Source organism: Sabethes cyaneus, chromosome 3 (genome assembly GCF_943734655.1).
Source record: "Sabethes cyaneus chromosome 3, idSabCyanKW18_F2, whole genome shotgun sequence".
NCBI classification, from domain to species: domain Eukaryota; kingdom Metazoa; phylum Arthropoda; class Insecta; order Diptera; family Culicidae; genus Sabethes; species Sabethes cyaneus.
The window spans coordinates 132,356,792-132,383,268 of NC_071355.1; the positions used below are offsets into that span (position 1 = coordinate 132,356,792).

Genomic DNA, 26,477 nt, shown 5'->3' on the forward strand with positions numbered 1-26,477 from the left:
CCTATGCGAGGATTGATGGGATACTATTCAACAAAAACAAGCAGAAGCGGAATGCTTCTTATGCATTTTTCATTTCTCACAAAATATAATAAAACAATTAAATATACGCGGACTAAAACAACATTACTCGACCAACATAGACATATTCATGGCGGTAGAGCGGCTGCAGGTTTGTTGATAAAGTACTTTTATTTGATGTTTTTATAATGTAATAAAAATTCTAGGCTTTGTCTTTTCTGCCGCAAAATCGGGTACAGGAGGCGTACGACGCGATGGAAGGAACGATGCCTGAAGAATTGGAGAATTTCCTTACATATTTTCGGAATACTTACATAAGTGGGAGGAACCGGAACAAGCCATTGTTTCACCCCACTCTGTGGTCAAATTTTAAGCCTGTCATTGACAAGCTACCGCGGGCCACAAACAGCTTGGAAGCATGACACCAACGATGGACAACCATTGTTGGTTCCCATCACCTGTCAATGACCAGGATCATCACAGAGCTGCGAGTGGAGCAAAAGGAGATAGAGGGGAACATCCTTAGAATTCTTCAGGGGGATGTTTCGAATTCGCGCCGAGAAATAGACGAAAAAATCTACTCGAAATGTGTTAATGCTCACAAAATGAGCAGCAAAAATTTTATTGACGCAGTTGCGCTTTTATTAAGCGCTAAACAAAGGCGTTCGTAAAGCATGTTTTGCTTGTTTAATAGTAGTAGTTTGTTTTTTGTTTGATTAAAGTTATTTGTTAACTAATTGCCAATTCATGGTCTTTTATTGAGTAGTTATTTAGACATTCCGAAAAATTTCGGCCTTTCGTGATTCAGCCATTCGTGATTCGGCCTTTCGTGATTCGGCCTTTCGCGATTCGGCCTTCTGTGACTGTTATTGAAATTCGGCCATTTGGATTTCGGCCATTCGTGATTCGGCCATTTGTGTTTCGGCCATTCGGTACCAGCCCCTTTTTTCAGCGTGCGCATTTAAGGGTTATCAATGGTTTTACTCTTTGTGAAGCTCTATTTGGAATGAAACAAATAAAGTGTTGTTGGAAAAAGTACGTACTATCGAGGCAAAATGTACGTATTATGGAGGGTACGTACTAACATTTACATTTATTCATTTACATCATCGGACAACAGGGTCTACATGATAATAACATACTATCGAGGTATACCTGTACTGCATAAATCAAGTTGAAAACTAAATTTAGCACAATGGATTTCTGTTTTGTTAAATTTTGCATAAGAAAAAATAATGTCCACGTGGACAAACAGGGAGAGGGGTGGGGGTTGAGCCAATGTCCACGGAGGGGGGCGGGGGAGGGGGGCTTAAAAATTGGTATTTTTCTGTCCACATGGTATCTGGATGGCCCCTGATGTACCCTCGCTGTTTTGGCATCCTGTCACTACGCAAAAGATGTTTTGGAATTGTATGCTGCTAATGGAGTCCATATTGTACCGAAGGAGGCGAATCCACCTAACTGTCCAGAGTTACGCCCCATCGAGCGGTATTGGGCTTAGGTGAAGAGAAAGCTGTCCCAGCACAAACAACAAGCAACAACTATAGATAAATTTCGAAAATCTTGGCCAAACGCAGTTAAATTGGTTGCCAACAAGTCTGCACTGACCCTCATGGCAAGGGTAAAATCTAAACGCCAATTTTTCATGCAGACCAAATAAGTAATGTTAATTTATTTGATAATTATTAACGATACACATATAAATGATAAAAAATTGTTTCATGGATTAAACTTCTAACAAATTTGTTTTATTGCAAAATTGAGGTGACCAGATTTTGTCGCGAACAAGCCTTATTTCTGCGCTTGGCAGTACAGAAAATATAATTAACAAGATAGTAGGCTCAATATTCTTTCGGATGACTACAACATTTTTTTAAAAAATATATATATATGTATTTCTTTCACACATCATGCGTTTAGGTGACATTTTATTATAGCTTAGTACTAAGATTGTACTACTAATTAATTGATCTTTTGAAATAGTCGAATGGCTACAATCATGCCACATGAAATCATACTTGCATATAAACAAACACTATAAGAACTATAAATAATAGGTTGTTTTTAATGTCTCACTTTCATCTTATTTTTGTCGTTTGCAGAGAGAGTTATAATTTTCTAGGGACTACCTTCAAAAAGTGCTCTAAATTCGCCACTCTTTGGCCTAGGTAAACTCATACGTAAGCTTTGATTTAACTCGGCTAAACTTAAATCAGAATGAACCTTTTTCAAGCTTCCACTCTCGTCACTGAAAAAAGAAAGTGTTAACAATTAACTATATACAGCACTAACGTAAAATATTTGTTTTACCTCAGGTTGTTCAGATTATTTTCAGCTTCAACCGCCAACGCATTCACAACAGCGCTAATTTGATTAGTTTCTGCGTTTCCTGATTCTGATTCTTCTTTATGTGCCATTATGTTAGGGTTCTTTCCAATTTTGTTGAGTCTGTAATGTGAATTGAATTTTTTTTTAGAAAATGACATTTAGAGTTATAGCCAGTCTAATTGTTCAAACCTTTCTGCTGCTACAGTCTCCATTGTTTTTCTCATCAATGGATATTGGTCCAGAACAGCATTGAAATGATCAACACTTAATGAAAATAAATTACAATAAGTTTCAGCGCGAACACTGGCAACTCGTCTAGCATTGGTTAAAAGACAAATTTCTCCAAAATAAGACCCATCGGATAAGGAAGTTGCTACCTGTAAATAAAGTAAGATTTATATGTATTGGGGATACTAATAATCATAAAGTGGTCTTTTCAAATAAAAGTAAGATTGTAGTCTTGGCATTCTTGGAAACCCCTCTCATACTTTCGAATAGCTTGCTTCTCCGGGGCTCTATGGTAATCAGAAGAGCGTCTTTTTGTCATTAAAAAAACATGAAAAAGTCATTTAAGAAACATTTACATATCTAATCATTTTAAATTGACTATTGCAATATTTTTTACATTTAGGTACGCTGTCGAAGGTCTGCAAACTGTGTTAGGTGTGATGCACAAATTACGAAACGCAAAAATTATAGTTTTTTGACCCCCTATACAACAATAGCTTGTCATACCCGAGCAAAGTAACACAATTCATAACATCTTAATAACAAGTTTTGATATTTTGATATCAACTTGTAATTTTCTGTTATTGACGTGTAGGAACACGGTAATAGCATATTTTGGTATCAGACGTTATCAAGAAGCAAAACGCTTCTATTAACTTCCCAGATAACCAATAACCATTACCATAAGCAGTAAATTAATCGCTTATTAGCATATCTGCCGTTTTATACAGCACGCTGCTGTATATTAGCTTTTTGACTGCGTAGCTGTTGTAATTTAGCATGCAAAATTCTATTTTAAATCTTCTTGTCGGTAATCAACTGGTAACAAGCATTGTCAGCATTATAAGAGGATTAGCAGTAATGTAGCTGTATATTTTGTCAAAATAGCATTTAAGTAGCAATTAAGGTGACTTAAATGCTTATTGGCTTGTATGTAAATAGCATTGGTAATGCTTATTGGTTACCTGGGTTATAAAAAGCGTCTAATTAGCATATACAGGGATTAGACAAAATGATCGGGACAGGCAAAATTTTGACGAAATTCAAACGGCCATAACTTCTACAATGTAAGTCCATTTTAGATGAAACCAACTGCATTTGATGGAAAATTCTAGTTTTTCTCAAGTCAAGGTGCTATTACACTAGTATATAAATATGGTCGATTGTGCCATATGAAATATGGCTCCTAAATCAATATGACACGCAAGGTATGGCAAGAGCTATTACACTATGACATATAAATTTGGACAAATTTATATGGCAGGCAGCCTTGTCAGTTTACATGTTTTCATATATATGGCAAGGTAAAATCTGGCCATTACACCAGTATGACCAGCAAAGACATATGAAAATATGATCAGCATGAATTTTGTTGACATATATGGCAAACCTATTACACCGGGGCATATATATTTGAGCTTTTGCGGCGTGATTCACTTTTTGTCCGACAAAAAACGCTATAATTTGGGTAACAGAAATTTTAAAGTTAATAAAAAAGTTTTGTTACGTATATTCGTATTTGATTTAAAAGTAAAGTGACAACAAGAGTTGTTCGATTATTTAGAAAATATGTTTTATAAATCAATAGACTCAGTCTACACTCTTAAATGATTCTACCTGTAAATAGGTCGGATTTAGTTAAGGCTAGGTTGAAACTACTCAAAATTCCCTTAAAGTGTACAAACTCAAACTTCGGGTAAAAATTTCAACCAATTTTGGCTACTTGCTACCGATAATTGAATTATTCTCTATGACAAATAATGCACTTTTGAGTTCCTACCACAGAGAACAGATTAACAGGCTCGAAGGAAGTAATCGAATTTTTGTGTGTAAAAGCTGTCGGTGGCGCCCTCCAGAAATAGTTTGCCAAACGCATCAAAAAATATCCATGTACCTTTATCAATATTACTTTGTGCTGGAGTTACATAGCAGCGACGGCAGCGACATCAAGATTTAGTTTGCCACTTACTGCTCGAGGGGTGCTCTATTGAAGGATTACTCGTAGATTACATAAAAACCTTTTACACACTTTTTGTCGATTACCTGGTAGTCTGTTCTCTGTGTTCCTACTACCAATTTTTTGGTTGAAAAACTACTCAAAATCTGAGTTTGTACACTTTAAGGGCATTTTGAGTAGTTTCAACCTAGCTTTAACTAAATCCGACCTATTTACAGGTGAAATCATTTAAGAGTGTAATAATTTTGTAACCTAGCGCAGAACCGACTCACTACGTCGCGGTATTGTATATGAGCTATGTTTAGACAGGCTGCATTTTGTGCTGCTGACTATCTAGAAGGTTGTGGTCTTCAGGAAGGTTACTCAAATGACTGACACCTTCAAGGTGGTATGAAAAATAGCGCAAAACTCACTCGCGGCGCGTATATGTAGTATTCTTATACAGGCTGTGTCTTGTGATGCTTAACGCTTGCTCAATTTTATTCTCTAGCAACATTTACTGCCTGCAAACAAATCGATCGTGCTAATCCACCAACTATTAATGCTTCTTCCTAAATGGCTAGCGAAATCCCACCAACTCACTTATTCAATTAGTCTCAGTCACGTTAACACATTTCCAGCTAGCATTTTTATCACTATTTTTTTAATCGAAACTTGCAACAACTTAATAGGCATTTATGTCACATAGCATTAATAATGTGAAGTCAACGGCATACGTAATGTTACTTTTAGTAATTCAGCTTTCTCGTGTTGCGATATATTTTGAATATCCGTTGCAAGTTAAATAAGAGTAGTGAAAAAATTCTAAGGAATTTCATCGACTGCCAACGTTGCATTTTGCAGAGAATTTTTGTAAGCGACCAGCATTGTGTTAGATAACGAGCAAAATACTGTGGACTCTCAGAAAAGTTCATTGATTGGGAAATGGGTCGATTAAGTTTTCTGAAATATTAACTTTTCTGAGTAGTCCTAAGAGTCATTGAAAATGATAAATACAAAAGAGAAAAATATATTCTTGGATACAGGATACACATTTTTAAGTATCTGAAAGTTGTAATGTAAAGAAATATGTAGCAAGACAATATGAAATATGAAATATGTAATACATAGTTCCTTTCAGTAAATTTAAGCGTTATGTGTTTGACAGGGCACCCGGGTGCCTTTTCAGATTTCAAAGTAAGAAATTCTAAAGTTTTCTTCGACCCAGGATACTGAAACTCTGTGACATCTTAGAACTAGCTAAATTACAACTTTTTATAAAATAAGTTTTCTTGTAGCACTTAAGGGGGAGGAATGGGGGAGCTTCGGAATTTTTTATCCTTTAAGTGCTCGACAAGGGTACCCGGGTAACCGCAAATTGAAATGCTTGTAACTTTGGCAATATTTGACCGATTTGGACCATCTTCCCAAGCAGCACCATTTGTTGCACGAAGGGTTACGCAACTCTAATTGAAACATTCAAATATGGTAAAAGTTCGCATCAGTTACCTTTATCGAACTGTTATGTGATTGAAAAAGCGCAAGAGGTGGAGCCTATATGCAACCAATTGTTACACAGATGTTTTATGGAACATCAATGCGCGTTATCTATCCATTCGCGACTACGATACTAAAAGAGATTTTAAGCCTGTTCGCACTCCCACGAAATCCTATGCCGCGTTGTCAAAACTTGCGTGAAAACATAAACAAAAATACTTCCTTCTCTTTTTTTCTCGCACAAAAACCAATGCGCGTTATCTAAATACAAGCAGGTATTCGCGACTACGGTACTAAAAGAGATTTTAAGCCTGTTCGCACTCCCACGAAATCCTATGCCGCGTTGTCAAAACTTGCGTGAAAACAAAAACAAAAATACTTTCTTCTCTTTTTTCCTCGCACAAAAACCAAACAATTATGAGCAACTTCATCACGAATTATGTTTAGCGGGAACTGGGATTTCCTCTCAGGGCTCCAAGACGAAAATTATTTATATTAATATTCTTAATGCGACTTTAGTTTTTTGGGCCTATTATGAGCTAATCTCCATGCCATTCAAAATTTATCGTGCAAAATATAATTTTGCTTTGTATTATGTGATGCGCCTCGTGAAAGTTATTAATTTATTTATTTTCAAGTTTAAAGAATTAACCCAGCCAGATTAAAAATTCGTTTACGATGGAAAAATGCGGTGTAAAATCGAACTAGATACTGCAATCAAATAATATTTTAGTAAATGCCATGGATTCCTGATGAATGTTCGTGTGATTATTGTTGAAATAAAAACATTCCTTCGTTGAAAAATATTTTTTTCATAAAAATATGGCAGAATATGATGTTACATTGGTTGTATTTGTTTGGTTACATTTTATTTAACAATATGCCGTAATCAACATGATGCAACATCATGTGACATTATTGTTAAGCAATGGCATTATAATAACACGATGTTGCGATGAAGTTTCATGTTACTAGATATAGACTAATATATTTGTGACAGCCAGTATAAGTATTGGATAACCTGAATCCAACATATTAATAACATGAAGTTGCTTATGTGTTGCGTGTTTCAATACTGTAACCGGTGAAGTTTTTTGCAATTTAAACAAGACTTAATAGCCACATGGAAGATGTTGCAAGTGCTGCTTGGGTTGCCACCTAAAGATTCAGGAACTTATCCACTTCCAGTGGGGTTACAACAGAACCGGAAGTGGTTCATCTGGTTCCCGGAAATCCGGTATTCTGAGGATGTGTTCCGGAATTAAAGCACCTTTTAAGATTTTGGATGTAATCATAGTGATATGAAAAATTTATTTTTCTTCAGTTTCAATATAACACATTGAGAACACATCAAAGTTTTAGAGCAAATTATTACAAGAAATTTTGCTGAAGACAGTAACCTTCTATCTCTTCAACGAAGATAGAAAAATGCTGTTTCTTACATCTGAATCGATAAAATTAGTTTTTCTGTTTTAGCTCTTTTTATAGTAGTAAACATGAAAAAGCCATACAACTACTACAAAAAGAGCTAATGTAGAAAAACAGATTTTATAAATTCATATACAATAAATAAGATTTTTCTACCTTCACTGCAGAGATAGAAGGTTACTGTCTTTAGCAAAATTTCTTATAATAATATGCTCTATAATTTTGCAGAACACATCATTGTGTTATATCGAAACTGAAGAAAAATATTTTTTTTATTTCACTTTTAGGGGGATTAATCAAAATTTTAATTTCATCAAACGATAGAACTTTTAATTTTAAGAAACTCTTCCAAAGCCTTTATAAACCTAAAATCAAGTTTTCCCACTCAAAACTGTAATGCGCACGTTTATTTCGTTTTGAACCACTGGGAAGCATCCGCCGGAATATGTTCCGGAATGTCCAAGCCGGGGCAAAATTATCAGATACAGTTAAAACAATGAAAAACGACCTTCCGAAGTAATTCCATGAATTTAGATACCCATATTGCCAGTGTTGCAATCCATACAGTTCTGTGGCCACAGGAGGTTCCACGGGAATTGGTTCCAGAATGACCATTCCGAGGATAAATCATTATACTGTTTTAAAACAATGAAAAATGACCTTTCAGAGTAATTTGAGGAATTTTGGATATTACTATATTACTATGATTACATCCAAAATTTTAAAAAGTGCTTTAATTCCGGAACACATCCTCGGAATACCGGATTTCCGGAAACCAGATGGACCACTTCCGGTTCTGTTGTAACCCCACTGGAAGTGGATAAGTTCCTGAATCTTTAGGTGGTAAGATGGTCCAAATCGGTTAAATATTGCCAAAGTTACAAGCGTTTTAATTTGCGGGTACCCTTGTCGAGCACTTAAGAGGTGGTGTTTTTTTGTCGAACACAACATTCATTCACAACATTCACAACAACAACATTTAAACTTCAATTTGAGTTTGCGCTTTTCCAATATGTTATCAAAAATCCTGAAGCCACTATGTGCCCGTATTTAACTATTGCTACAACTGTCCGGTACAAGAGTTTAATTTACTCCTAGTTATGAAGTTGTGAAAAGGCGATAATACACCGAAAATGAGAAATAAAGATAGAAGAAAAACACACCTGTATGAATAAACGCTTTAGACAACCAATAAACACAAACTCTCAGAAAAGTTAAGCAAAAAATTAACTTTTTAGAGTATTGCATGCGAGCTAATATTCGCTTAACTTTTCTGAACAATTAACTTTTTAGAGAGTCAACTTTTCCGGGAGTTCACTGTATTACCTAATTTTCCAACTAGTTAAATAACCACTTAAACAACCTTACCGAAGAAAACAACTTCTTGTATATTACCAAAATGTAGGTAAACAAAAAAAATCACAAATACACTAGCGCCGTCCGTTGAGTCGATTCTGCATTATTTTCCATACCATCTTGAAGGTGACAGTCATTTGAGTAACCTTCCCGAAGACCACAACTTTCTAGATAGTCAGCAGCGCAAGATACAGCCTGTCCAAGCATAGCACATATACGCTAGCGCCACGTAGTGAGTCGGTTCTGCGCTATTTTTCATGCCTTCTTGAAGGTGGCAGTCATTTGAGTAACCTTCCCGAAGACCACAACTTTCTAGATAGTCAGCAGCGCAAGATACAGCCTGTCCAAGCATAGCACATATACGCTAGCGCCACGTAGTGAGTCGGTTCTGCGCTATTTTTCATGCCTTCTTGGAGGTGGCAGTCATTCGAGTAACCTTCCCGAATACGACAACTTTCTAGATAGTCAGTTGCAAAAATATTACATATACGCTAGCGCCACGTAGTGAGGCAATTCCGAAATACTACAATCCATAACTCGTGATCTCGTGATCCATGTTGGAACCAATTAAGTCAATTCCCATCCCGAGCAGGAGCGAAGAGCAAAATAATATAAAAACAATATCAAACTGAAGTATAATCACAGAGAACAGATTAACAGGCTCGAAGGAAGTAATCGAATTTTTGTGTGTAAAAGCTGTCGGTGGCGCCCTCCAGAAATAGTTTGCCAAACGCATCAAAAAATATCCATGTACCTTTATCAATATTACTTTGTGCTGGAGTTACATAGCAGCGATGGCAGCGACATCAAGATTTAGTTTGCCACTTACTGCTCGAGGGGTGCTCTATTGAAGGATTACTCGTAGATTACATAAAAACCTTTTACACACTTTTTGTCGATTACCTGGTAGTCTGTTCTCTGTGGTATAATGCTATATTTTGTTATTGAACAACACATTTTGTTATTGAGTAGAGATTTAAAACATTGGTTGTAAGATGCGTTTAATAACTGATTTTATTATCATATCTTATTATGACCTTAAAATGACATTCGATGACAGGGGAGTCTAGCATCACTGCTGCTGAATGGTCCACCTTTTTCCGGTGTGATATTTCTAAGTGTTTTTTCACATGTTTAGTGTCGGGAACATAAGTGTACCTAGTGTATAGATGCGGATCATAGAGCGCTGTCACCGTGGGACATGAAGGATTGGCTGGCCCACGACCAGTCGAGCTACAATTCCAAATTTTCGAATCTCAATGTTGTAACAGGATAGCTATCTTGAAGCGAAGTATGAGGGAGAAACACTACACAAGGACAGATAACTAGTTGATATTACTCCGATAGAAAAAGGTAACTGCAAATTATGAATAACCCATGCGCCACTTATTATGGTATCTCTTATATTCTATGGTTATACCACAGAGAACAGATTAACAGGCTCGAAGGAAGTAATCGATTTTTTGTGTGTAAAATCTGTCGGTAGCGCCCTCCAGAAATAGTTTGCCAAACGCATCAAAAAATATCCATGTACCTTTATCAATATTTCTTTGTGCTGGAGTTACATAGCAGCGATGGTAGCGACATCAAGATTTAGTTTGCCACTTACTGCTCGAGGGGTGCTCTATTGAAGGATTACTCGTAGATTACATAAAAACCTTTTACACAGTTTTTGTCAATTACCTGGTAGTCTGTTCTCTGTGGTTATACTTGACATAAATAATAAGATTTTTAATTATCATTCTATTCATATATTCATATTAAGTAAAATCCAAAGCTTAAATAACTCCTTAGAATGAGAAGGTATGTATCTATTACACATTTGCATCAAATAAGCACACGCCAGCCCCTCGAAGGGCACTCACAGAAAGCGCTAAACTCACTACTTTGGCTTCACGTCTCACAACATCACCTCCTAGAAGTGGTATGTAGATGCGGAAAGCAACAATTATTGAAGTCAACGACGACGCTGGGTAGGTGTGTGTGGCTTGGGATTTCGCTATACTTCTGTGTGGCTGGCTCTGATCGAATAAACGAGATGCTCATCAGTGCTAGTGGTGGTAAGTGGATGCCATAGTTGGCAGCTTTCGGCAAATATCAGAGAACATTGATAGTACCAATACACAGTAATTACCTCACCGGCATACATAACAGTGCATAATACATTCTACAGGGTGGGCATGGCAGTGGCAACGTGGCAAAGACTCAGGTCAATGGACCTAAAATGTTTAACCAAAATTACCTCCGGTCACAGCGGCGTTGTTAGTTTCGATACAGGATATAAGCTGCCAAGAGACTATTAAACTGTTAAAATTCATGCTCTGACGAGAGCCGATATGGAAATAAAGTGATTATAAATAAATAAATGGTTAAAGGGAAGCATAGGGAAAAACCACTAGTCATAGGCCTGGTTTCACTTCATTATAAACCAACACTAGCAACCAGTATGAAGTAATTTGCGGTTTCGTCACTAACAAGAATGACATTAGCTGCGGATCGGTATGCTGGTCTGAGAGGGGAGCGAAGAGTGGAGGAGAGGATCCGGGAGTTTGATATTGGATGTTTTTGATATTATTCCTACTGCAAACAGCCTCAGCGAGGGCCGCAGCTAATGTCAAAAAATCTTTATGTGTGTGCGTGGTGGAATACTTCATTAGCAACGCTGCCTTTTTTTCTTTTTCCTTCTTTTAAATTTTCATAGTCAAGCGTCAAGTCAAGCCCCAAGTGCAACAAGCGTGCTACAATACTTGTTACTTGTTAGTTTAAAATTTAAAATAGAAATGGAGAACCACGCGATTAATAAAACAGTTTTGTATAAATATAGTTTGAAGATACATAAGATACCGGGAGACGGAAGTTGTTTATTTTCTTCAATTGTTCATCAATTAACAGGCAATGTATAAACAAATTGCACCGATATAAATATTCTAACCACAAACATAACAACGCAGTTCTGCATCATTCCCATGCTACACATCAAGAAGCGGTCAGAGCCATGAGGGAGATGTGTGTTGGTCATATAACTGTCAACAAAGAACGGTATTGGAATTACATCATAGCCGAAGCTATTGAAAGAGGACAGGACTGGTCAAGCGAATCAACTACACAGCACAAGGTATTATGATCGACAAATATCTAGAAGATCTGAGAAGAAACAACGTTTGGGCAGGTTCAGAATCGATTTGCGCAGTGCGGGATAAGTTGCAAGTCATCATAAGAGTTTTTACCGAGCAGTATCCACCCCTAACGTTTGATGCCGCAGAAAATAGTCAGGTTGTCAATATTTTCTACAATGGTGTTGATCATTACGACAGCATATTAGATATAGCAGAATTAGGAGACACCTCTGAAGCAGTCACTCCCACTTTAAGCAACCCGGAATATGGAAAAACGATAAGTGTCTGCAAACTAAATGCCACGGACACGGAAGACAAGAACAGCTTGGACGATATCGCTTTATCATCGTTACGGAATGAAATCGAATACGAACAAAGTACGACAGTCCGAATAGAAAAGCTGTTCTCGTCTGCTGGTTTGCCACTACTCAAATACATTGCTTCGCCTGTGTCAACTAATTCTATCTATTTTGCTTGCGCCCACCAATTAGGAAAAACTGCAGAAGACAGATTAACACTAACGAATATAAAGGAATATGTTGAGATTAGAACTCGCCAATTTATGCATCGTAATGCCGAGATACTAGACAAAAATTATAGATACTACAAAACAGACATCAAAGTAACTTCTGAAGAGTTTTGTAAAATTTCGGCATTAGCTAGTGTATGCAAATCCAAAATCAAGATATACGAGGATGAAGGTGAACTCAGCAGCGCTTTCCATCCACAATTAATGGAGGAACGGGACGGAATGTATTTGAACCTATACATAAAGCAGGATGTTAACGGTAAGATCTTTAACAGTGTGATTAAGACCTACGAACAAATACCACAAGAGTCTAAGACGATCGAAATTAAACCAGTTGCCATTGACCTACCAATAGTGGGTACTTGGAATATCCGCGGTTGTTGTCAAAAAGACAAACGGGAGCCAATTAACGAGGAGTTAGTGAAGAGAAACCTGCATATTGTATGCCTGCAGGAGGTAACAGTTGAGGCAGCGCAACTGACAAGCAAGGACTATATTTGGCACGTATCGAAACACAAGAATAACAAGTCGAGAGGATTGGCGCTGCTAATCAGAAAGGGAATCGATATTGTACTCAATTCGCTAGACGATCGGTATGAAAATATTCAACTAAGTGAAATAATGATCCCCTACATGGATCAATGGGTCAAACTATTTATAATCAATTTGCATGCTCCCAATACAGCATATACAAGCTTTCTAGGTAGAGAAACTCAAATAAAGAATGGCCGTATCACCCAGAGGCTCGCATAATCAAACCAGCGGCACTAACTGACTACAGTCAGCTTTCGTTCGTTGGGCTATCTTTAAGTGGGGCTACGTTATAATTGGGATTCCGTTAATTGGGCTATAGCCCATTTGAAACGAAGTGAAACGTCATTTCTGAAAGTGCATTTTTTTCTTCTGTGGGGCGCTTGGATGAACTATCCCAAATGCAGAAAATAATTTTTATGTAGAAAATTAAAATTAATTAATAGTAATACAACTGCACCATATCGTGGTCTGGTCATTTCTAAGCTTGACTCTCGCATTTTAGCATCACGGCGAAGCAGTTAAAATGCCAATATATATTAACATTATCGTATGAAATTCCACTGTTTACTTGTTCAACAATCCAGAAAAATCATCAACGAAAAGATTAGGTTTCGTTTTGATTTCGGAGGTATATGCTTTACCTTTCTGCGACAATTTCGACAAAAACAATCGATATGTTCCTCGGTTTTGACAGCTAGGCCCAATTAACGAAAGTCTACTAAATGGGCTAAGAGCTTAGTGCAATTAGCAGAAGTTGGCTGTACATGATGTGTGTCACTGGTTTGATAATGACAAATACCCGCGGGCCACTGGGTTATTTTACCCAGACTCTAAACTCAGTTCTCAATTTATAGGTAATCTAGGATCATGTACAGTGGACCCCCGTTCGTTTGAACGATTCCTCATGCAAACTAACGGGGTTCGTTTTTAATTTGAACAACTAGCAACCCTAAATATGCTGAAATTTATATGAACTTACCGCCCTGCTCTTTGTTATTGTTTTGGTGGTTTGATTTAGTCTCGTTTAGTTGGTAGTTGCAAGCAGCGAATATGTTATTCTCCGATCGGATTTCTATCGTTATCGTTGGGAAACAAAATGTGAAACTGATTAAACTAGGATTGAAAACGCTAGATCAGTACAAACAAATCGTGTTTATGTGCATTGTCTGCGAAGGCAAATGATGCCATGTTGAGAATGACATTTGAACCATTTTTAATTTGCACATCGTGCAAACCAGCGGGGTTCAAATTAAAAAGTGTTCAGATTAAAAACGGTCAAACGAACGGGGGTCCACGGTATTGCAACTGTTAAAAACCAACGTAAAATGATATGTATGGGCGACACTAATGCGCAAATCGGAAAAAATAACCTATCCCCCGAGGATTATGAGCTAGTAGGGCCATTTCTGGGACATGAACTTAGCAATACGAACGGGGAACAGATGAAGTTTTTTAAGTAGGCATAACTTGGTACTGAGAAGTACGATGGCTAATAAAAAATTCATGACAACCTGGGCAGTTGGAACCAGAGGATCCCAGATCGATCACATTGTCACCGCCAGAAACTCTCTGATTTTTCTTAAAAATTTAAATGCAAAATGGATAAACAGTGTTAGTACGGATCATAAGCTTCTTACAGGACAAATAAAATTAGAAACAAACTCAATTCGTAAAATTTACGAAGAAGATGAAATGGTCCTGGATGGACAAATTCGTTGGAATGTAGCACTACTACAGATCGAAAAATATAGGATTGAATACCGGAAAACTCTGAATGAGATCAAAATCGATGTGAACGATGGTGACATTACGAAGGTATGGTCACAACTTGTTAACAAGTACAAGCGGACTGCGGTGAACATCATCCCCAATACCCGTAATATTCCGCTATCACCTCAGCGTAGGAAAGCATTGAACAGCATTCAAAAGTGGTCCTACAGGATAAATAGGAACCCATTCAATCAAAATGCCATCTCCCAGTTAAAATCATCCAAAGCACTTTTTTCTAAGCTTAGCAGTATCAAGGAAGAAAAAGAACAAAAGTCCTTTTTTGAAAACCTGAGCAAGTTCAAGCTAGGAGAACGAATAAGTAGAACCCATAGGTATTTCAAAAAGTCAAAGAAAAAATTTAATTTTTGCAAAAAACCATACATCTCGATGAAACAATGGATGAGGTCTGACGAGGGAGAGCTACTTATACCTCCGAAAGTGTCAGCTCCTACAATAGACACAACCTTCGCTCTCGATAGGACGAAAATTTCTGAAATAGTTAAAGATAGTAAAAATGGTAAAGCAGCCGGTATTGACAACCTCTAAATTGAACTGAACAAATACGCGGACGACGGGTCGCTTAAGGAGTTGCAGAACTTCATAACAAGGGTATGACAGGAAAACAACCTTCCAGCAGATTGGAAACGATCGCTGCTCATTCCAATACCCAAGGTTGCAGTACCCAAAGGCGTAGGGGATTACAGGCGGATCTGCTTGAGCAGCGTGGGATATAAAATATATGCATCATGGCTTCTATCCCAGCTCATAAATTCATCTGACCCTATAGGATCCCATCAAGCCGCATTTCTACAGGGACGCTCGACGTTGGACCATATATTTGTGACTAAACGCATCCTCGAGGAAAAGTGGCGCGCAGGAGATAAATTGTACATTATGGCTCTAGACGTGAGTAAGGCCTTCGACAATATATCCTTGCTGGATCTACCAAGTGTGTTAAAGAGGAAAGGGGCAAATGATGAGTTGGTATCCAGAATCATCGAGTGTGTTCGCGGTGAGAGTTCCCAAACCCTTTGGGATGGACAAAAAACATGCAACGAAGCGAGGCGGATGGGAATTAAGCAAGGATGCCCCTTGTCATCTTATCTGTTTGACCTGTTGATGGAGAGAGTACTGCAACAGGTGGAAGAAGAGCTACAGGGGACATTTACAATGGATCAAAATGGTCAAATTCGCTTCCCAATTACATTGGTTTATGCGGACGACATCTTAGTCCTGGCTAGCACCAAGAAACAACTGGATATGCTAATCCCTGCACTGTTGAAACATTTAGCGGAACTCAACCTACACGTTAACACAGCAAAAACTAAACTCTTGATTAGAGCCCCGGGAGAACAACCCCCACCAAACCTTATTATAGGTGGTAAGGTTTACAACGTGGCTCAAGAACTCGAATACCTCGGTCTGACAATAACAGACAAACTCTGTCGTTCAAAAACAGCTAAGTCCAGATGCAAAAAAGCAATCAGAGCTTCCAAAGCGGTAGTGAAATTCGCTAAAGAAAATAAATCTTCACCAGCCATAAACCGTCTTCAATATGAGACGATAGTTGCATCAACAATGATCTACGGTTCTCAGGTGTCCGTGCACACAAAGCGATCGAGATCATCTTTAAGGAACTACGAAAGACAAATCATACACGAACTAGCCAGGTGTTGCACCAGCGATGATGAGGAAGTAGGAAAGACCGCAAAGAAGATCTTAGGAGGTAAGACAGTTACAAAGAAAATTAGGGTTCTCCAAATGCGCTTCTGGAGCCACGTTATGAGGAGAGAAAACAATCACCTGTTAAAGCTTGCGGCCAAATACTGTAGACCATACAAAAAACGGGGGAAACCGGCTTATAACTGGCTGGATACCATAAAGCAGAATATGGACAGGCTCGGAGACTTGAATGGCCAGGAATGGGAGGAACTGGCGACAGATAAAGGAAAAGTGAAGGCGAAAATCCAACAACTGTATGACGTGCCAGAATCAGAAGAATCTGAACAGTCAGACAATCAAAACTAATCTACTAAAAAGAAATCATAAGTATAGTACTGAAAGTGCTGTTCAATATTAGCAGCATGCATATAAAATTATTCATATCTATCGACAAAGTAAGTGCTTGTTGCTGTCTATATTCTTGTGTTGCTTCAGCCCTAAACGTATCACAGTTTTATATAATCTAATAACTGAAGTACCTGTTAATACTAATTACTTTTCTATAAATTGGTTGATTTCTGGAACCTATTGGTATATTAACCCTATTTCTATGAACCTACTTATTCATCTATATTATATATTTAACATAGCTCTTGTTATCCCAGGCCCCTGCCTGGTGTGGCTTTGTTGGCGATTGGGCCAAGTATGTTGCTCTAATGGTTTGTTTCGTTTTAGCTCATCATGCACGTCCTGATACACGGTAAAACTTTGGCTGTAACAATTAGATAATGCTCATGGATAATAAGTGAAATATAATAACTTATTGGATATTGGATATTGGAGGTACGACACAATTGTATTTCGTCCGAGAGATTGCTGGTGAGATTGTTCTACTTTTACCTATGTGTACACCATTCATACTATATATTTTGCTAAATCGTTTATTGCTGGGTACACGAACACCTATGAGTATTGCGTGAGTTTTTGCGCATCTTCTTGCATTAGGTGTTCAACTAACGTACCCATTTCTACAATCGTAAGGACATGGCCAGGTGTATGGTGTGCTTACGGGCACATCATATCAGCCACCCATGGCACTATGAGATATCAGGCGGACAAAAATCAGAAAACTGACTTTCACTAATCCGCTTAATAAAATTTTCTATTGATAGTAAACACTTCAATTAAGAAAAATCCAAAATAGCACGTCTCAATTGGATGTTGTTCCTGAGATAGAGGCTGTCAAAGTTGAAAAGCGATAGGATTTATATGCTTTTTGCCTTGAAAACACGTTTAGTTTCAAAGCAATTTTTGAACACTATTTTCAAAATTAAATCTTATGTATTATATATCATTAGAAAGGTAATAAAATGAGCTTTCCGAAAAACAGATGGTTTAGGCAGCTAGAGGAATAAAAATAATAATAAAAAGCATGAGAAGAGGAAAAACATGAAAAAATAAGAGTATTTTCTCTTTTGTTAGACGAGAACTTTTTTTCTCCAGATATCTCCAGGTTAATTCGTTCTTCTGGGTAAAATCTCAGGTATATACTAGCGAATTATGAAAGAATTACGTGCCACCATGCGCCACTCTGCGAAATATAGTGTTTTGAAAATTTCTAGTCACTATGGGAGATTTCAAGACTAAATATATTTCCAGCGAATAATACACACACACACACACACACACACACACACACACACACACACACACACACACACACACACGCACGCCATTCAGCTAACTGAGCAACGTGAAATTATGTCAACAGAAGAAGCATTTAGTGTAATCATATTTAGAAGCTGGGTTAAGCAGATTTACTGGCTTTAGTTTTCAGAAGGTCGCATAATACATTCAATAGGGTTGATTATGCCACCTTTTGAAAACTTCAGCCAGATTTCAATATGAAGTAATTTATAGGAAGTCACCATCGAGATTTCCTGCTTACGACATTATTGGAACTATGAAGAAAACATGCGCCCCTCCTGCTAAGTTTATCGAAGAAACGTCTTCAAAAATTTAAAATTGCAGTCCATATTGAGTGGGTTGAAAGTCCTAAGGCCTATTTCAAGATAAGTTCTAAATCTACTGAACTTATGGACCAATTTCGGTAAATCGACGATAGTATCTTGCAAATGAAACATATTGTGTAAAATTTGTTTGCGTCATCTCCGAGAAAACGTTAGTAGACAATTTATTACATAAACACATATATAAAAACACATAAAGCCTAGGTGCTACATTCCGTTATCGAAACTTGACATTCTGTTTTTATACGACAGACTTCGCAGCCAGCTGTTAGAGTACAAGACAATTGCAGGGCCAGTTGCTACGATCCTATTGATTCTAACAGCCTCTCGCAGCCGGGATTCGAACATACGACGATTGGCTTATTAGGCCAGCGTCATGCCTCGAAGCCAACTGGGAGGCACAAACACAGAAACACATACGTGTATATATAAATTCATACATACATACATACATACATACATACTTACATACATACAGTCAGACATTTGTCGATCTCATCGACCTGAGTTAAAGAGTGAATAACACTCGGCCCTTTGGGCTTTGCTAAAAAGTCAGGTCTTCTACCGTGCGGCACTTTTTAAATTTTTCTTCTGTTCTGGCTTCCTTTAATGATTTGTTGATGGGTTTTAACTTAAAACCTAATTTCTTTAAGTTTGGCCATTGGTAAAAAAATAATTGAGCTGAAAGGCCGATTTTGAAATTTTAAGCAATAAGGGACTTTTAACATTTTATGATCGCCATCTTGTCCAATATAAATAAACATCTGCACATTTGAAGACAGGATTTACAAACTTAATGCAAAAAACAGATCGAAAATTGGTTAAGAATTGATCCTAAAATGGTGATTTTACCAAGTCATGTACTAGTTTTCCACATATGGAAAAGGCAAAAAGTTAAATTCTTTTCAAAATATGTTCGTGAAATGTTTGTAAATGTACTCTACCAACATATTTTAGTCATATCAACTAGGAAAACATCAAAAATCCTAAAAAAGTTCAAAAATATTTTTGTCCGCCTGCTTGTATGGAAATCCCCCATAGTGCATGGTGTGTACGGTTGTCTATGCTATGCTATGCTATGCTATGCTATGACCTTAAAATGACATTCGATATATTTAATAATAATTTTTTATTGATTTTTATTGATTTTAAACTATAAATATTTCATGAAATGATTTTTTAATATGTTATATGCTACTGCATTTGTTATTCAATACCTTAATAATACTAAAATATGTTATTCCAAACTCTGAATACAGTTATGTTATTACTTTGTTATTCAAATAACATAAATAGTTATTCTTTTGACCTTAAAGGAGGAAAATTTTGATATAATTTTTTGTCATTTTACCAACTATGTCAGCCAAAATAAGGCCAAATTTTGATACGAGTTATTCGATTTCCAAAACACATTTTAATACTATTTTGCTCTTCGCTCCTGCTCGGGATATGCTACGTAGACTCCATTAACCTTTACGTCCCCGACATCAAAGATGAAGGTACTTTCAGTTACACTTTTGGCTCTATCTCCACTGATTTTCAATTGATTTTTATGCAACTAATCTTAAAAGAACCACATTAGATTGCCCTTGTATTGAAAAATTTGCTGGTAAATTATGGTTCCATTTTCTCGGAGATATTCCAGATCGCGGTGGGATTTTTTTTGACGTCATAAGTAACAGATGAAATAAAATTATAAATCTGTTTAATTGACAGCGCAAAAGTTATCCATTTTTTTTGTAGTCACTAATAATGACTTTTAAGCCAAATGTCCACTATAGAGTTTTTCAGGTAGAGCTAGAGAAAAATCTCACGTAGAGATGGGTAGAGTAGTGTATACACCCTGTAGAGCTCGCTGGTAGAGCTCTACAGCAACTATATGGAAGAGTTCTTTACTACAAAAAACTCTACAGTGTACACACGTCCGTTTTGTGATTGTAGAGCTCTACATATACTCTACGCTTTATCTAACCTGCTAGATAGACCTGTAGAGAACTCGGTAGAGAACGATTTCGTTTTTGAAACTATTTCACAATATGACGCCATATTTTGCTGATGCAACCGACGCAAACAAATCGCGCCTATGTTTACGCGCGTATATGAAGTGTGTAGGGTAGTCGCTCCATTAGTCGCGCAGCTAAGCACAATATAATTTCTTTTTTCTTGTTCATTGAGGTATATGCTTCAATTAATGCTTGTGGGATATTAATTTATCAAACACAAGGCTTTTGTCGCAAGGCAAGACAATTGCATTCGTTGCACGAGAAGCTTTATAACGAAAATAATGAATTTTCCTATTCAATTATATTGTACCAATAGTTGCGTTAATGTTCCCTTAATTAAGTTTGGTGTTCCTTTAATTGCGTTATTCCGTATACATTGCTAGGTTGCTAAGTAAAAAAACCCGAATTAATCCACCTAGCGGCGTGACGTAGCCTTTCTACTGCCACAATAATCATTATTTAATTTCTCAGGAACGTCTATGTATAATTAACTTGACTAGATTAACTTTTAAATATCCGTTCCGTATTCCTCAAAATCCTTATTTGCCAGTAAAATTACCAACGTATTGCGTAGAATAATTAAATTTTCTTTCCTTGGGTGCGTAAATACTTGTAACACCTTATTTAGTTTTATAATCGGTCGGCCTTAACTTTTGGGCTTCAGAGCCATATACGAAACTTGTTTTGAATTGACAATATGAAATATGTGTTCAAAACAGATTTTTTGATAATTAATTAATACCATGCGTTCAAAAGTTAGCATCTTTGAAAAACAAGAGTTCAGAAAAATTATTATTACACTTCGCTTTTGAAGACAAAGGATATCGACAACAAAATGATTAATCTCAACATTTTACTATTAGTTTGCTTGGCTTCAATTTTGCGATATATCTGAATTAGAAAAAATAACTGAATAGAGCATTAGATATGAAAAAGAGAAATTGAACTTTTTCTTAGCTGGCGCTCCTTCAGATAATTATTTTTGCATGAAAATCAAAACTTAAGCTTCTTTTGAATGTACTTTCATGAAAAGATAGTCATTAGCTTGATCGCATCGTTTTTACAATGTCAGAGGGTTAGGAAAACAAGATGAGGTCGAAAAATAGTGCAAGCTGCGCCTTAAACATGCTTGAGAATAGGAAATATGATCGATATGATTTCCAGTGCTTGTCATTTTTGATTTATTTGTTGAAACATGATACATGACATAAAACATCTGTCCTTTAAAATGTCATTAACGAAAACAAATCTTACAAAATTACTACCGTGCAACGTTTACTTCCTATTTTTCATGTAACATTTCTAAGCTCTAGTATCTATTGATTAAAAAGACCTACATGCTTAAATTAACTGCTTTTCTTCGCTGTTTGCTTTTCGTGTACAATTGTGAGTAACAGCAAGTGAACTGAAATAAAAGAAAAGAAAAAGCTTTTCGATTGAATCCCATTATTTAATATTTATTTGCAATAGATACGTAGTTCGCCTACGACGTGCAGGCTTCATCAGTGTCTTATTCCAAAGCGTATACGTATCTGTCGCGAATAAATATTAAATAGTGGAATTTAGTCGGTAAAAGTTTTTTCTTTTCTTTAATTTCAAATTTCGTATTTCACTAAGAGGCTTCAAAAACTTCAGACAATTTCTTGAAGACTTTTCTTGAATTTCAATGCAAATTTAAAAATTGTAAATTGTCATCCCAAGTAACAAATTGAGTTTTATTACATTCTTATGATAGCATTCAAGACCACAATTGGTCATGAAAACCACCATGAGAGTACAATCAAACTCACATTGTTGCTTGTGATCACATACACACATACATACATACATACATATATACATACATACATGCATACATACATACATACATACATACATACATACATACATACATACATACATACATACATACATACATACATACATACATACATACATACATACATACATACATACATACATACATACATACATACATACATACATACATACATACATACATACATACATACATACATACATACATACATACATACATACATACATACATACATACATACATACATACATACATACATACATACATACATACATACATACATACATACATACATACATGCATACATACATACATACATACATACATACATACATGCATACATACATACATAATACATACATACATACATACATACATACATACACACATACATCACACGCATTAAATACAATCAACATTTGTTTTGATTTCACACGTTTTAACGGTTTAATATACGGTGCTTAAGTGTTAAAGTTTAAATAACTTTTGAATGAACCGTCCGATTTTAAATAACTCGGTTTCGTTTGATAGATCTCAGCAGTTATTTTCAAATAATAATAAAATGTGTGATGTTTTTCATTGAATTAATGCTTATATGTTACAAAAATATGTTTTAAATATTATTTTTTCACATTTCTTTATGTAACTTTCAAACTACAAGCCCAATCGTCATGAAATTTGGAAGTTAAGGGTTTGCAAGGCTCCTCTTTCATATGCAATCAATTTTGTTCAAATCGGTTAAGGGACCTATGAGATAATGAAGTCCCATATTTTTCATATTTTTATACATAACTTTTGAACTAAAAGTCCGATCAGTATGAAATTCAATAGCGACCAATGGGACACCTAGACCTTTCATTTGACACTAAGAACATTAAAATCGGTCCAGCCATCTCCGAGAAAAGTGAGTGAGATTAAAAGCGTCACATACACACACACACATACACACACACACACACACACACACACATACATACACACACACAGAAAATGCTCAGTTTTCGAAACTGAGTCGAACGGTATATAACATTCGGCCCGCAGGACCTTCTTTCCATTTCCGGTTTTCCAAGTGATTTCTATACCTTTATACTATATATTTATATAGTAGAAAGGCAAAACATTTATCGCAACTATAGAAATGAGCTACTATACTATATAGTTGTGCGCTTCAACTGTGTCTATAGTTGTTTTAGATTTTAGAAAATCGGCATTTTAGCAAATAATGTTTTAATTTTAAAAGGTGTAGTCTAACTACCAATACTTATAAGAACTTGTTTTATATAATGAACATATAATTGTTTTATTGAAAATGCTTCGGTAACGAAAATATCCATTAATAATGAATACTAGCGCAACTATTGGTACTACCACAACTATTGGATCAACTACCCTATAAGATGAATGTCAGAAATTTTTTTATTTTGCATAATACAGTATTGCAGAATGAAATTTTAATTGAAAATTATTTATTTAATTAAATAATTAAAAAAAATTCATTCACAAAGGCCTTTCTTTTGATGTAATTGATGGTTGGGGTGGTTCTAATTTTCGCAATAATTGTAAAACTAATTTTTAATAATTTTAATAATTAACTAATTTTTTAGCAAGCTTTTCGTTCATTTGGTTATGATTAGTACCACCCTTCTCATTTTTACAAAAACCGTGATACACTGAAGTCTATTTTGCGCGGGTTTTTAGCACGACTATTTGTACGCGACAAATCCTTGTCAAATGAAATTTGGCTTCAACTTTATTATGAATCATATTTTTATGTTTATCTATTCAAAAAAACTGAAGATACCATTTTTAACTTATATAGAACTGGTTCGTGTTTTACCTATTTTCAATCGAAAAAAGCTCCATTTTCCATTTTCTGCCGCGAACCGATTCAAATGAGCCGATTAGATATCGCGTTGAGCAATCCAGTCAAGCAGCCGAATCGAGTAGCCAAATTAAGCAGTTGAGTCAAGCAGTTGAGTCGAGCAGTCGAGTCAAGCAGTTGAACAAGCTGTTTAGTCAAGCTGTCCAGTCGAGCAGTTGAGTTGAGCAGTTGAATCGAGCAGTCGGCTTGAGTAGTAAGTCGAGCAGTTGAGTCGATTATCCGAATCGAATAGTCGAATCAAGGTTCAGTCGAGCAGTCCAGTAGAACAGTTGAATCGAGAAGTTTAGTCGAGCAGTTGAATCGAACAGTTGAATCATGCTATCCAGTCGAGCAATTGACTCGAGCAGTCGAACCAAACAGTCCAAATAAGCAATTCAATCGACCAGTTCAGTCTAGCAGTTGAATCAAGCTGTCCAGTCGAGCAGTTGAGTCAAGCTTTCAAGTCGAGTAGTTAAATCGAATAGTTTAGTCGAGCAGTTGGATCGAGTAGTAAGCCGAGCGGTTGAGTCGAGTAGCCGATTCGAATAGTCGAATCGAGCAGTTGAATCGAGATTCAATCGAACAGCCGAGTCAAGTGGTCAAATCGAGCATCCGAGTCAAGCAGTTGAGTCGAGTAGTTGAATCGAGTAGTTGAATCGAGCAGTCGAATCGGACAGTTGAATAAACTGTCCCGTCAAGCAGTCCAGTCGAGCAGTTCAATCGACCAGCTCAGTCGAGCAGTCAATTCGATCTGTCCAATCGAGCAATAGAATCGAACAGTCCAGTTGAGCAGTCCAGTCGAGCAATCAAATCGGGCAGTCTAGTCGACCAGTTGAGCAATCGAGCAGTCCAGCAGTCGACCAGTGAGGTGACTAAGAATAGAACCCATTGCTACGAAAGCATGATGTCCTGTCATGTTTTGCGTAGTATTGCGATCATTGTGTAAATTAGAGCCACCCTACCTGTCAATTATTACCAAAGAAACGGCTATCATAATGTAAAATTACAAGTTACCTCATATAATTTCACTTAAAGATAAAATATTCACTTAAATTTCCATTTGGCCTGTGAACGTGCTATATTTCTGACATTTATTACACACTTAAAACGTTCGGTAAAATTTGGAACAGCCGAACGTTCGGTAAAAATTTCGATGGTGCCAATCGACGTTGACGGATCGTTAGTAATGTATGGCACCAAAAAAAATTTTACCAAACGTTCAGCTGTTCCAAAGTTTGGTAAAATTTACCGAACTCTGTACTTTTTCTCTAGGTAGAGCGGTAAAGTGGTAGAGATGCCTTATAGTGTACACACAGCTGGTAGAGTCTCTACGCTCTACGCTTTTTACTCTACCAAAATAACTCTATAGTGGACACTTGGCTTTACACTATCCTGTAGAGCGCTGGCTTACGCCTCACTCTCCGGAACATCCGTTGTCGGTTCTACCGGAACTCAAAAGTGGTCATTTAGTATTCTCTTCGAAAATATGGCAAATGGGGGGTAAATGACAGGATTTTTTAACACGAGCTCTTTAGTGCATATTTGGATGTATTTTGAGTCGATCTGGACATTCCGGAACATCCGGCATCGGTTTACCGGGCTTCAAAAGTGACCATTTGGAATTCTCTTCAAAAACATGGCAAATGGGATATCAAATGACAGGTTTCTTCAACACGAGCTCGTTAGTGGACATTTGGGTGTAACATTCGACATTGGCCTCAAAAATGGCCATTTGGAATTCTCTTGGAAATCATGGCAAATGGGGTATCAAATCACAGGATTTTTCAATTCGAGCACTTTAGTGGACATTTGGATGTATTTGGGATGAAAATTTGGGAGTTTGCTGTGGTGGTGTTGTAGTTTTCACGGGTAATGGTTACTACTTTAATCTGCGGAGTTGTTGTTATTCACTAGGCCTTATAACGAACGGCCAACGTTTCACCCGGAGGCACGGCGCACGACGGAAGCACTTTTCAACTAGTTGGTAATTTCAGTAAAATGGCGTTTGAGCACTGTACTCCACTGCATTCAGTAACTTTTCGAATTGTTCCTTTGACTCTACGCAAGAATCACCTCCGGGTTGAAACGTTTGATTGCTTATCTCCTCGCGCCAGCAGTTGCGGGGCCTTTTATGCATGATCAGTCCGCTTTCCATCCTAACTAACCCATCTCCCTCGCATCGCATCACCCCATTGTTTTCCCTTCAGCTCGTTGTGTACTTATGCTATGACCAGTTTATCGTTTTCAGAGGTGGGCACAATTCCGCTAATCCGCTAACAGCTAATTAGCTCAGCTAACATTTTGGTTAGCGGATAGCGTTTTTGCTAATTTTTAAAACCTTTAGCGTTTTTGTTAGCTTCAG

General features: G+C 36.9%; 1 protein-coding gene across 1 annotated transcript in view; it reads right to left on the reverse strand.

Annotated features, from left to right (window-relative positions):
- Window positions 1-1,933: 1,933 nt before the first annotated feature.
- LOC128740156 (uncharacterized) overlaps window positions 1,934-26,477 on the reverse strand; it is a 298,630-nt gene continuing 274,086 nt past the window's right edge. The window contains exons 17-19 of the mRNA XM_053835681.1: window positions 2,536-2,723; window positions 2,329-2,466; window positions 1,934-2,266 (exon numbers count right to left, since the gene is read on the reverse strand). Coding sequence (XP_053691656.1) covers window positions 2,137-2,266; window positions 2,329-2,466; window positions 2,536-2,723 — 456 coding nt within the window. The 3' untranslated portion in view covers window positions 1,934-2,136. The remainder of the gene's footprint in view (window positions 2,267-2,328; window positions 2,467-2,535; window positions 2,724-26,477) is intronic.